General features: G+C 35.6%; 1 protein-coding gene across 3 annotated transcripts in view; it reads left to right on the top strand.

The window, feature by feature from the left end:
- LOC150094511 (uncharacterized) overlaps positions 1 to 12,746 on the top strand; it is a 632,643-nt gene that overhangs the window by 449,699 nt on the left and 170,198 nt on the right. For all 3 annotated transcript variants that reach the window (XM_090412024.1, XM_090412025.1, XM_090412027.1), the window contains one exon: positions 4,336 to 5,935. In XM_090412024.1, the coding sequence (XP_090268150.1) occupies positions 4,336 to 5,935 (1,600 nt within the window). The remainder of the gene's footprint in view (positions 1 to 4,335; positions 5,936 to 12,746) is intronic.

Genomic DNA, 12,746 nt, shown 5'->3' with positions numbered 1-12,746 from the left:
TAGGATTCCGGTTTCGGTTTACGTAACCCTTACTCTACTCGCAGTAGTAATACTGGGCTACCATAGATATACAGTACAACTTTTCGTTAGGTGGCAGGATTTTTCTTCCTGGAAACCCGATTCATCGCAAAACAATAAACTTCCAGATGAGCACACTCAGTTAACAGACATGATATACTAGCCTTATAGCATTAATTAATTCTGCCGTAATTAAAAAAAAATATTAACCCTTCTTGTGTAAGATTTACATTAAAAATAACACACACACACACACACACACACACACCTTGTTTTGATGGTTACTTACAGTACAGTTTAAAATCACTCAGAAATAAGCTTTTGATTATAGATATTTCAGTCGTCTTTATGACCACATGATGTCTGTGACAAACACTTTATTCAAAGAGCTCTGCAGAATAGTGGTGAATAGTGATACTTAGCAAAAATTCAAACATGGGTGTCAAAATTTGTATTATGGTTTGTGAAATGTTGAGTAGTTTTTAGCTTATGTTCTGTAAACAGACAGAGGAACTTCGGGTAACATAATACGGAATACCAATTCACACACAAAATAGTATTCCCTATTATCCGAAGTGCCACTAATTTTGTTTTGCCTAATTTTGACACTACAACTGGTCCGATTACAATCGAAGTTGAGACTAGTCAAGAAATTTACGAAAATCATAAACATCAAATTTTATTAAATTCCATCCATCTAATGCATAATTAATCGCAAATCGTTTTACACAAATGATTTGATTAGCAACCAATATGAAGTAACCGGACCTATCTAGAGTGCGTCCTAAATAACACATTTTAATCAATTCCATTCAGTCGGAAGGACCTATTTCTGTATATAAACTTGAAATGTTTTAATAGCGTGACAGATTTTGTATGAATTGCAAATACCGAATTCCAGTAAACTACGTCCACTCCAGTACAGGTAAAAGAAAGGGGAAAAAAAGCGTAGGGGAAACAAAATCTAACCGGTGCTTACATACGTTTACGAAATACCTTTAAAACTACTGTAGATTGATTTGTTGTGAATGAAGTTAATGTATAAGAATGATATTACGGAACGCATCTTTAAAAAAAAAAAAAACTTGTGTGGGTCCGACTATTTCCTTGTTTTATTTATGTGCTCAGCCTTATTTATTGGAGTGTGCAGCATACTGGACTAGATTTCAAGATCAAAGCCCTGCTCTCCAGCAACTTGTTCCATATTTCCTTTGTTGACTATTAAACTGGAGACAAGTTAGTTCGCTAAAAAGAATTGAAGGTATACCTCGAGTCTATAGATTGCGTAATATTTCCCTTGAAAGAGCACTAAAACTGAATTTATTTTCCAATTCTACCCACAACTAGGTAGCGAAAGCAAAGAAGACCTAAATGAAACATCTCATAAAAGTTGAAAAGTGACTTCCGGAAAACTGCGCTATGTCAATAAATCCAGTATAAAGACATAACTTTGATTCTTCGAAATTTTCAGCGGCTGAGCTTTTAAAATATTCGTTATTTCACATTGGGTAATTGCTTACCTTTTAAATGTATAAACATTATAGAAATTAATAATTTTATTCTTTAATATTTTGACTACACAAGTATACTTCGCTTTTGAGTTTAAATTCTGTTACTCGCCTGCCATATTCTTGATATCTGCTAGATGAGATGACTAATTGTTAATGTATCTTAATCTCTCTCTCTCTCTCTCTCTCTCTCTCTCTCTCTATTGCTACCGTATTTTAGAAATGCGTATAACACTTGTTACAACCATTCTCATATTTTTCTTTGGATTCTAATGAGTGACAGCTACCCTTACGGCTTCCTTGAACTCTCTCCTGTCTGTAATAGAGAAAAAAAGTTACAGTAACATATATACTCCGCCTACGCTATGACTTGGTTAATGATTATATGGAAAGCTAGTTCTGGTCAGCACCGACGTATGGCTTTCCATATGTTACTGCTGGTAATTCTAAGATCTGTTCAATTTCGCTGATGTAAATTTCTCACACACGACTGCCGTATACACTTCTCAAAACAATTGAAGGATATTTTAGTTTCTGTCGGATAATTATAAATTTCTGCAAATAATTATAACTATTGGGTACTTCATACATGAATAAATATTTCTTACTTATGGATAGAGTGTAATTGATGAGATATTGTTTAAATAATCGATATTTATTACAAATTTAACAAATTATACATTTTAGCGTAAAATAATTTTAACAAGAATAGCCAAAAATGCTTTTGTTAATTTTTAGTAGTGCGTATGGTCTCCATTAACAGCCAAAACAGTGGTACATCTTGATTGCATGGACCGGATAAAATGATCAAACAGTTCTTGTGGGATATTTCTCCACTTTTCTGTGAGAGCAATTTCGAGCTCTTGAAGCGATCGTGGTGGCACCAGTCGAGCAGAAACGCGCCTACCTAAAGCATCCCAGGCATGTCCGATTGGATTACAATCCGGTGAACAGGCAGGCCAGTCCATTCGTTCAATACCTTCTTCCTCAAACCACTCTTGTTCCAAATTTGCACGGTGTGGATGAGCATTGTCATCCATAAAAATGAATTCTTGGACAATTGCAGCAGCAGCATATGGGCGAACTATAGGTTCTTAAATCTCATCGCGATACCTTTGGGCTGTTAAGGAACCGTTTCTGATAAAATAGAGATCAGTATGGCCACCTATACTTATTCCAGCCCATACCATCAAACTCCCACCTTGATGTTGGGGTCTTTCACGAACAAACTGTGGATTATTTCTTGTTCCACTTTCACTCCATATCAAGATACGTCGGTTATCTGGTTGCAGACTGAACCTGAATTCGTCACTGAAAAGTACAAGAGCCCAATCCTCATTTGTCCAATTGCGATGTTCCTGTGCCCAAATTTTTCGGTCTCTTTTGTGATTCGCAATAAGTGGAATGCAAACCATTGGTCTTCGAGCATATAAACCTATGGCATGAAGACGATTTTGAACATTTCCCGTCTCCAGAAAGTGATTCCAAAGTCGCGAAATTACGCTTTGATATACACGACACGCTTGAGCGACAACTTGCTGCGATTGTCCAGCTTCTAATCGACCAATGGCTCTCCATGGATTCTGGGATATCATGTTGCTCTGCCATTTTTAACAAAATAATGGGTGGTAGATGACAAGTTTACAATTGAAGTGATAATTATGCACTGTGGAAGTGAGGGCAGCAAGTCACGCTTTTTACCCCCCCCCCCCATGCTAATACAGCTAAGACACGTTTCGACAAGTCTTAACATGATTTTGTACGCAGTTGCGTGTTCTACACTGTTGTATATTAAGAATATTTTAAAGTAAATGTGTTATATTTGTAAATTATTTTTATAACTTTATAAGTTACAAGAAAACCAAAATATCCCTTAATTGTTTTGAGCAGTGTAGTTGAAACTCCGATTTTTTTTTCCTGGTGATTGCTGTGTTTTAAGAGAACTAAAGAATATGCAAAACCTCTTTGTTGGTATAAATAACACTTTATCTTTTCATGTTTTTTCCTACTTTCTCTGAAGTTTGCTTGAATGGAACGATCAAATCTCTTGAGGTTGATTTTGCTCAGTTCGGTGGCAGTCCGTTAATATCAATCTTTTAACCAGTTGTGTGTTATAACCATACATACAATTACATATGAATTCATTACATAAAGTATTCACTGACGCCAATAATTTCTACGTTGTGAGAATATATGTTTGTAAGGAAATTAAAGGATGAAATAAAAATATTGCAGTTGTAAAAGTTAATTTCTAGAATCGTCCAGAAAACCAATAGAAAACATGGTAATCAATACTAGCTTTGAGAGTTTGTATCTTATACTCGTTTTTTGTTCGTTTGTTTGGCAATTCTTTAGAGTAACACACAATCTGCAGATATTTAAGCTTCATATTTAGCTGTATCCTCTCTATTAATAATATGCAGAATATCCCAACAATTAAATATTTTATGCCTGTGACAAATCTATTAAATTCTTTTGATGTTCCTATTTGTACAGTCCATATGCAGATTCTGCTTCAAAATACTTCATGATGAGTTTATGATTATGAAAAATACCACAACAACCATCGTAACTGATATGACTCAGAGGAAGGCAAAATTATATTAAATTAAATATGCTTATACATTAGTTTATTTCATTTATAACACATTGTTTCTTGCAATATTATGAATGTTTGTATTTTTTGTAATTAAAAAAAAGTTATTTTCCGCACATAATTGTTTATGATAACTAATTCTGCTTCTCTCTCTCTCTCTCTCTCTCTCTCTCCCTCTCCCTCTCTCTCTCTCTCTCTCTCTCTCATTTCTAGAATCTACCACGGATGGAGGACGTTTCACAGCACAAGCCATCATAATCGATGCGGCTCAAAGAATTCTCGTGGTTACAGCCCAACTCTGGCATCTCCACTGGAAGATGGCAGCGACCAGGCGATGTCTTTATCTTCTCCTGAGGAATATTCGCTTCACCAAACTGAGGAAGACAGCTTGTCTGACCTGGAGTATACAGAGACTAGTCCGCTACTAGGAGTTTCCGATAAGGAACGACATCGTCGGGAAGACGATTACGATTCCATCAGCGACGACTGTAACAACAATAACAACAACAACAGTACCAGTTCTGTGGATGACGCAGACGACAGTGAGGATTCTTTGTTTTCTGACTCTTCCGACATGTCAGACCAGACCAAGGACAGTTGCCTCTTAGAGAACAACTACAACAACAATTTTCTTGACGAGCAGTTGTATATTAGCTCCGATAAACCTTATGGTTCCGCAGACCAAAGTCAAGAAACAACTGCTTCTACTGAACAAAGGACAACGCAGCTTGAAGCCAACGATACGTCAATTAACTCCGATAGAAATCCCCACCCTGTACAGAAGACTAATCTCCCTGATGTGTTGCCTCTCGATGTCACCACTTCATCCCCAGTAAGAAGTTCCGATGTAAACGATATCAGCCCTATGAGTGACACTAGTTCGTCTTCAGATCTGGATATCAACATGTCTAGCAACGTATTTAATAATTTCTCTGTGACCAGCAAGCATAGTGATATCCAGTGCCTTGTTCAGCATCCCGAAGATGATGTCAATATCCGCCATTGCCTCATGGATTGCCTGAATGAGCCTAAAATTTTGAATACCGGCGAAAGTCTACCAAAAAACATGACCAAAGAGTACCAGTATAGGCTAAAGTCACAAGGAGACCCCAGCCCATGGAATTCACCAGACGAAAACAACGACCCTACCGCCGTTCTCTGGAATACGCAGTGTAATAACAAAATAGACAATTCAGTTGACAATGAACAAGAATTCAAAACCAGGAATATCGAAGAAACTTCTAGTCGGAACAATTTGCACAATATTTTCCAAATCGAAGAAGCGAAACCCGGAAATTCCATTAATACGACTCCTTATACAAAAATTCCACCAGCAGACGCTGCCACGGTACCTCATGTATCACTTGGTAATACACTTGCTGTCACCACAGAGATTAATAAAAACAATCAACGGGAAACAGCCGAAACAAAATCAAACAGTGCCGCCAATATGGCATATGTAAAGCCTTTACAGAAATGGGATCTCGTATCTCCAAATCCTCGTGATAATTCGCACAGAGAAACAAGTGTAGTAATGAACGTCAGAACTGAAGGATCAAATATCAATGAAAATTGTAATAACAATAACAACATTCTTTGTGTCACTAGTCGTAAAACTTCACTTGGGGGATCGCAAAGGTCGACGACAGTGGGTACGAAGAGCACTGGTAAGAAAGACGATAAAACCAGCTCTCCAGACAACCCGTGTGACTTTGATGTGTACAATATCGAGACAGCTATGCCTACTATCGACTGGGTAGCAATGGAAGCCCATTTAACGAAAGCTGCGAAGGAGGACGATTGGTTCTTAAGGGTAAGTACAAAAGCGACATGCATTCTAACAGATGAATCTTTGTTTTTTCTTCTTAAGTTATGTTTCTGAATCAGTCGTTTTGATATATCTGGTATCACTCTAGGGGATTAGTTGGTGCATTGGGCTTAATCAGAAATAAACAGTTAGCTTTTTTTTTGATGATTTAGGAAAAAATTCTTATATTTTACATGGTGAAATTAGAATGATGAAGATGGTTACATTTATCGCTTCCACATGTAGCATATTTGTTTTTGACCATATTCCAATTGATGAATGCTTTATGACTTCTTTCTCTGTGGTTTACTGGGCTAAGAAATATTTGAATTTCCCACTTTGAGGGACACATTTCTTCACTTACATAAATTTATTTTTGTAGAATAAAATCTTAGCCAAAGACGAAGATATTTTGGCGAAGTCTCTTGTACTTTGTGCACTATATTGTTCTACGTATATTGCTTTGTATCCAGTAGCTTGTATATCGCATCCATAATAGGGGAAAAAAGATGAGAAATCCCTTTCATCAGAACTTTCGTAAACAAATGAAAAAGGAAGTCAGTAATTAATTGGCATCTGCTTTTCCTCACATGAAACCTGAATACGTTGTATTTGTTATGTGACTCCCACTATGGGTTTAAAACCCATAGTACATGTTTTTATTATTTTATTTATATATATTTTTATATTTGGATATGCTCTTACATAATCCGGAAATCCTGCCCTAGAGACGAAAATGAAACATTTTCAGCCCACTTCAAGCTCTGCTAAACTGGGCGGTGGTCTTACACTGGGCGTTGAAATTCATCTCCTCCCCTTCTCAGCTGTGGAATTGACACAGATTTAGTACCTCTGGAGTAGGAGTAATAAACACTAAATTTAACAATCGTGTGAATCAAGAATAATTAAGAAAATGATAGAAAACCATAAAATTCTGTTTGATATGATTTGTACTGAGTGTCGGATTAAATTGTCAGCTGTGAGAACACGTGCTTATTCGCTAATGAACAATTTTGTTAGCACCATCTGTATTATTTTTAATTGAACTATTTCTGGTGCAGCATTCGGAACATTTAGAAGGGGAATTGGCGTATTTGGCGAACAAAATGAGTTCGTAGAAAATTTGGGAATCACTGCATTAACCACATGCACTCCCTGATCAGAAAATTAGAAGGCTATTAGAAACATACCTGTGTGTCATCTTGAATTGGACAGTGCTTGGTTCTGGTTCGTATTTCCATCCTGTGGATATATTGGCGACTAGGTGGATTAGATTATGATCTGTCCTCAGCCGTGCCCGTATACCACGCTTCTAATATTTAACAATCCGGTGATCTTTTTTACAGTTCCTCCATTTGTCGGGCATCAAAAAATAAAACTTGGATGTCAACTATATCATACGTTTTGCTCACCTTACAGTGAATATTGGCTTTTACTTAAGTTGGGTATGTATTACATTGTACAACCTGACAAATCATCAGCATAATGTAGTTTATTCCATTTTAAATGATCACCTAATCTGATACATTTTCTTTTGCATACATAAAGCATAGGATTTATAATTTTATGAATATGAGAGTTCTCGAGTCTGGTTCATCTGAACTAAATCAAATATTAAACTTAATATTAATGATCTACCATTTTGAAGAAAACGTCAGTGTTTATAAAACAGACTTCTTTACTGGCATGTTCACCGAATATATAAATTATGATGAGAGACAGATGTTGATTATGAAGCAAAAAAAAAAAAAAGATTCCGTATGCTGCATAACTGAAACGAGTTCCGCGACAATCAGTAGACATTCTTGAAGCAGCACCCACACCGCAAAGCGAAAAAAGAATGTTGAAAGCGAGGCCCTCAAAACATTTAATATGATGGCATATGTCATCCTTAAAACTGTAAGGAGGTGCAAGATCAAGATCAGTTGACTTAAAATACCATAAACATTAATTGTCCTTTCTTTAACAGATCAAGTATAAAAAGACAGTAGCGTGTTTGAAAAACAAATGCGAGTATGAGTTCCAAACAAAAGTATACTACGCGCTATCGCGAGTGCGCCAGTACTGAACAGAAGCAACGTGTGCGTCAGAGAGATTGTAACTCAAGCTGTTGTTGATATGAGAGGAATCCAGAGAAATTCCCCTGGATTCGACAATCTTTCTTTCGAGTTCATCGTAGCACACATGGATGTTAGAAGTTTGAGTCCAGTTTACAATGTATTGGCGGCCTTCGTCTGATTTATATATATATATATATATATATACAGGGTGTTCGGGATAAATTTGACAGTTTCGTAAGGAAAAAGAAAATCTTCTTTGTATCTATTAAATTTAATGAATTGACAAAAAAACATTAGAGGCAGAGTTAATTACAATACTATCAACAAGATTTACTCAAAATAACCACCATTAGCATCGATCACAGCTTCAATTCTGCTTCGGAACCTCGAACAAGCTGATGCTACAGTCTCCCTGGGAAGGGCCGCAAAAACTGTTTTAATTTTATCCATTAACTGGGCTTTTGTATCACTGGAAGTGCGATTGGTGTCTTTTTCAACTGCGCCCCATACAAAATAATCCATGGGGTTAAGGTCTGGGGAGTTTGGAGGCCAAACATTTGGACTGGTGAAGTCGTAGAAATTTTCAGACAACCATTTTTGACTTTTCCCAGAGGTGTGGCAAGGGGCCGAATCCTGCTGCCATACATACGGCCTACCATTGGCTACCCTTGTTATCCAGGGCTTGACTACAGTTAGCAACTCCACGAACAAAGCCCGAATTCCAATGCCAGGGTTCTTCAACACCTGTTCCTGCAGATTTGCGAGGAATTCTGCTGTACGAACGCAATCAGATCGTCTGCTAGGGATCTTTCTTCTTGCTACATCCTCGTAGTCACCATTGCAAGTCTCTAGTTCATGCCTGATTGTTTTTACTGTATTCAGGGAGCATTGGGCAGCAGTCGTAATATCCTTATTTTGATGGTGGGCACGAATCATCATGATACAAGTTATTCTCTTCCATGATTCAGGTGGGTTCCAGCTATCCATCCTTTCTGACATCTTGTATATGAATGAAGAAGGGTGCAAACTTTTAAATGAAGAGAAGTGTGTGTTAATACATGTAACTTACGGAAAAATATAATTAATTATAAATATGTCAAATTTATCCCGAACACCCTGTATATATATATACGAAAACAATGGGGAAAGGAGAAATGTTAATTACTCATGTTTAGGCATAACTAACTTTGTTATGGTCTTGTATTATGAATTTATTAATAATTCCCAATTTATGGTTTTATTTTTATATTGTTTTTTTCACCCTTCGCTGATAATTTTTAGCGCTGCTTTTCGAGTTAAAACATCCTGGCTGATAATATGTTTCTAGAAACTCTTATCTTACGTCATTTGGAACAAAATGCGATGTATATACAACATATGCCATACACAGAAAGGATACTGTGTTCTTCAAAGATTTACAGTGTTTAATTTAAAAGGTCTTTTAAATTAAATAGTGCCATTTAATTTAAAACACAGTTCAGCGATCTCCACTTTATTAAACATCGTATTAAGAATAATGTAGTATTCACGATAATTTAAATTATACATTTTCAAGATTTTATAATATTGTAACGTGAACAACGAGTCGTATTTGAGAGAGAGAGAGAGAGAGAGAGAGAGAGAGCAAAAATGGGATAACGTTGCTACACTACTCCTCTTACAAATCATAAGTTTATTTTTTCATAGCATAAATTCATGTTAATACTGCATAATACTTGCATGACCGAAAGCAGGGCTGTTCAACCCGTCGATCGACCAGTGTTAAAAACAATAGCAATGTTTTTGTTGCCGAAGACATGGCGGCATTAGAAACATTGTTATTGAAACTTGTATGTATGAGAAAGGCTTGCAGGCTCTAAGTGTAAACATCTCCGAAGTCAGTCAGAAAGAGTTCAAACAACTTTCCGATGGCCGGCAACTTACAATCAAAAGAAAGCGGAGGAGAACAAAAGGCGTGCCGAATTTGAAACTTAAGATGAAAGACTCATACCGATTCTTTGGGGGTTGCCAAACTTCATGCGAGGTCTCAGAGGAGGTCTAATAAAAAGGGACTGAAGCAATCAGAAGGGGGTTCCGGTTCCAGAATTGTTGTCAGAGATGAGGCCGCCTGGTCCAGAGTCGCCGTCAGAGAGACTGCCCGGATCCACGTTGCTTGAGAGAGGAGTTTCCCGCTTCCAAAAAGGGGCTTCTCGGTTCCACACGTCGCTAGAGAGAGAGAGACTACTTCTAGGCCGCAGACAAGGTTTCAAATTGCCGAAAGGAAGAGTTTCAATTGCTGGAGAAAAGTTTCCAGGCCAGGTTAATGTCAGACATTCACCAGTGTGTTGCGTTTTCTTTACAATTTGATGAATCAAACGACTTCACTGATATTGCTCAGTTAATGGTATTTATTCGCATGGTATTTCAAGATTATTCAAGTAAAGCACTTTTGAAAATTATACCATTATTGGGAAGAACTAGGAGAGAAGACATTTTTTTCGGCATTTGATGAATTTGTGAAACAACACAAACTTCCGCTTTTTAAACTTGTGTATATTACTACTGATGGTGCTCCTGCAATGATAGGTAATAAATCAGGCTTCATTTCATTATGTAAAAACGATGACAAATATCCAGATTTTTTAACGTACCACTGTATTATTCACCAACAAGTACAGTGTAGTAAAAGATTAAACACAAAGATGTTTTGGATATTACATTTAAAATTGTAAATTCTGTTCGAGGAAAAGCCCTGCAACGGCGGTTATTTAAATTACAGGCATGATGATAATAGGGAACTTCTGTTGTACAATAATGTTCGCTGGCTCAGCAGAAGTCAATTTTTAGAAAGATTTCTTGTATTAATTAACGATATAAAAATTTTTCTTGATGAAAAAGAAGATATTTATCCACAATCGAGTGATAAAAGATGGTTGTTTCACTTATCATTTTTAGTAGATTTCTGTACGAAATTAAGCAATTTAAATTTAGAGTTACAAGGTAGAGATAAAAATTTAATTGACATGTAAAGTTCAATTAAAGAAAAATATAAATGACAGCGAATTTAGACATCTCCCATATTTATTAAAATGTTTTGAACAAAACAAGAAATGCTTCTCTATGATTTAAAAGAATTTATTCGTTAAATAGAATTAGTTGAGGGGGAAATAAATTCAAGATTTAAAGATTTTAATAAAACTGAAATTTTTATTAATCTTTTATCAATAATCCATTTCAAGAAAACTTCAACATCACAGAAATTTCAAATAAAATTAGTGGGCTGTTTGATATAAACCAAACTGATGTAGAACTTGAGATAATAAACATTCAGAATAGTTTATATTTAAAATCAATAAACAATGAAGTCATTTGGAAGTATGCACATGAAAAATTCCCAATATTAACTGATATTGCGCGAAAAATTCTGTCGTGTTTCGGATCGACATACTTGACAGAATCCGCTTTTTCAAATATGACCGTCATAAAAACATCAATTAAGAAACCAAATTACAAATGATCATTTGGATGATTGTCTGCGATTGGCCACGTCTTCATATCAACTTGACTATGAAAATATTGCGAGGTCCAAACAATGCCAAATTTCACATTAAATTTTTTTTTTTAATCAACCAGCAGTTCCTGTCACTTGTGAGTTTGTAATCAATCTGTTGTTTTTTCTAACTTTGGTTTTCCAAAATAGAGAAATAAATATTTTATTCCAATATATATATATATATATATATATATATATATATATATATATATATATATATATATATATTTGTTGTTGTTGTATTAAAATAATTAAAAGTGATAAATACATTTTTAAATACACAAATAAAGTTTTTAGTTGTGTATTTTTTTTAATTGTTTATTTGTGCGTAATCAGATATCAGGTTGCGGGAACGTGATCTATCGCTGAATAACTTTTTTATAGAAAAGTAGCTCGCGTAGTAAAAAAATGTTGAATACCGCTGACCTAAAAATTTCCAGAACGAACCCTTTCTAACAGAAATTCGGGATTAATTGTCGGCTCAATAAATTCTAGACACACGCACAAAAAGAAAACCTCTCTGATATGGCAAGATATATCTCTGCATATTTCAAACATTCATCAGTTATAACATTATTCTGTGTTGTTGGTATACATATGCCTTTCATGCCTTCACAATTAAACATTATAGTTTTATATCAGTTTTGGTTGCTTTTCGAAATACTTTGTAAGCACCTATTCGATTAAAATTAGATATTAAGGTGGGATCAATCCTAAAACATTGAACATGGAGCCCAAAATGGCTCCATGTTCAATTACTGAAATAATGCATATATCCGTTAATGATTCTGTCTAAATCTTCAGATCTTCTTATAGACAACAACATCTAAAGTAATCTAATTTATCATTTAGGAATACTTTTTAAATCATCATCATCATCCGCATTTTAAATTAACTGCGATGCATTCGAAATGTTCATAGCTAGAAAAAATTAACTTTCATCTGGAGCTCGACGTCAGCCCTGTTGAAAGGAAATCTATTCCATTATTTGTTATACCCGAACATTTAAAAGTTAAACTGTTTACAAATACTGCCAGACTGCTCTTGACACGAGATTCAAGACAACATGACCAGATATTACAACCATTTCAAAACCATCCGTAGTATTTCTAGCTAGTTCTGTATTTCACGTAAATCGTGTTCTCTTTCCCTAATGCAGGTAATTAACACTGCTGTGATATCCCTCATTTTCCTTCTAAAAGTTGCATTCTTTAGATGTATTAGT

The sequence above is a fragment of the Typopeltis vanoorti genome, chromosome 22 (assembly GCF_054136105.1).
Source record: "Typopeltis vanoorti isolate ZY-2024b chromosome 22, IOZ_Tvanoo_1.0, whole genome shotgun sequence".
NCBI classification, from domain to species: domain Eukaryota; kingdom Metazoa; phylum Arthropoda; class Arachnida; order Uropygi; family Thelyphonidae; genus Typopeltis; species Typopeltis vanoorti.
Note: the sequence above shows the minus strand (reverse complement) of the source record. Positions and strands in the feature narration are given on the sequence as shown.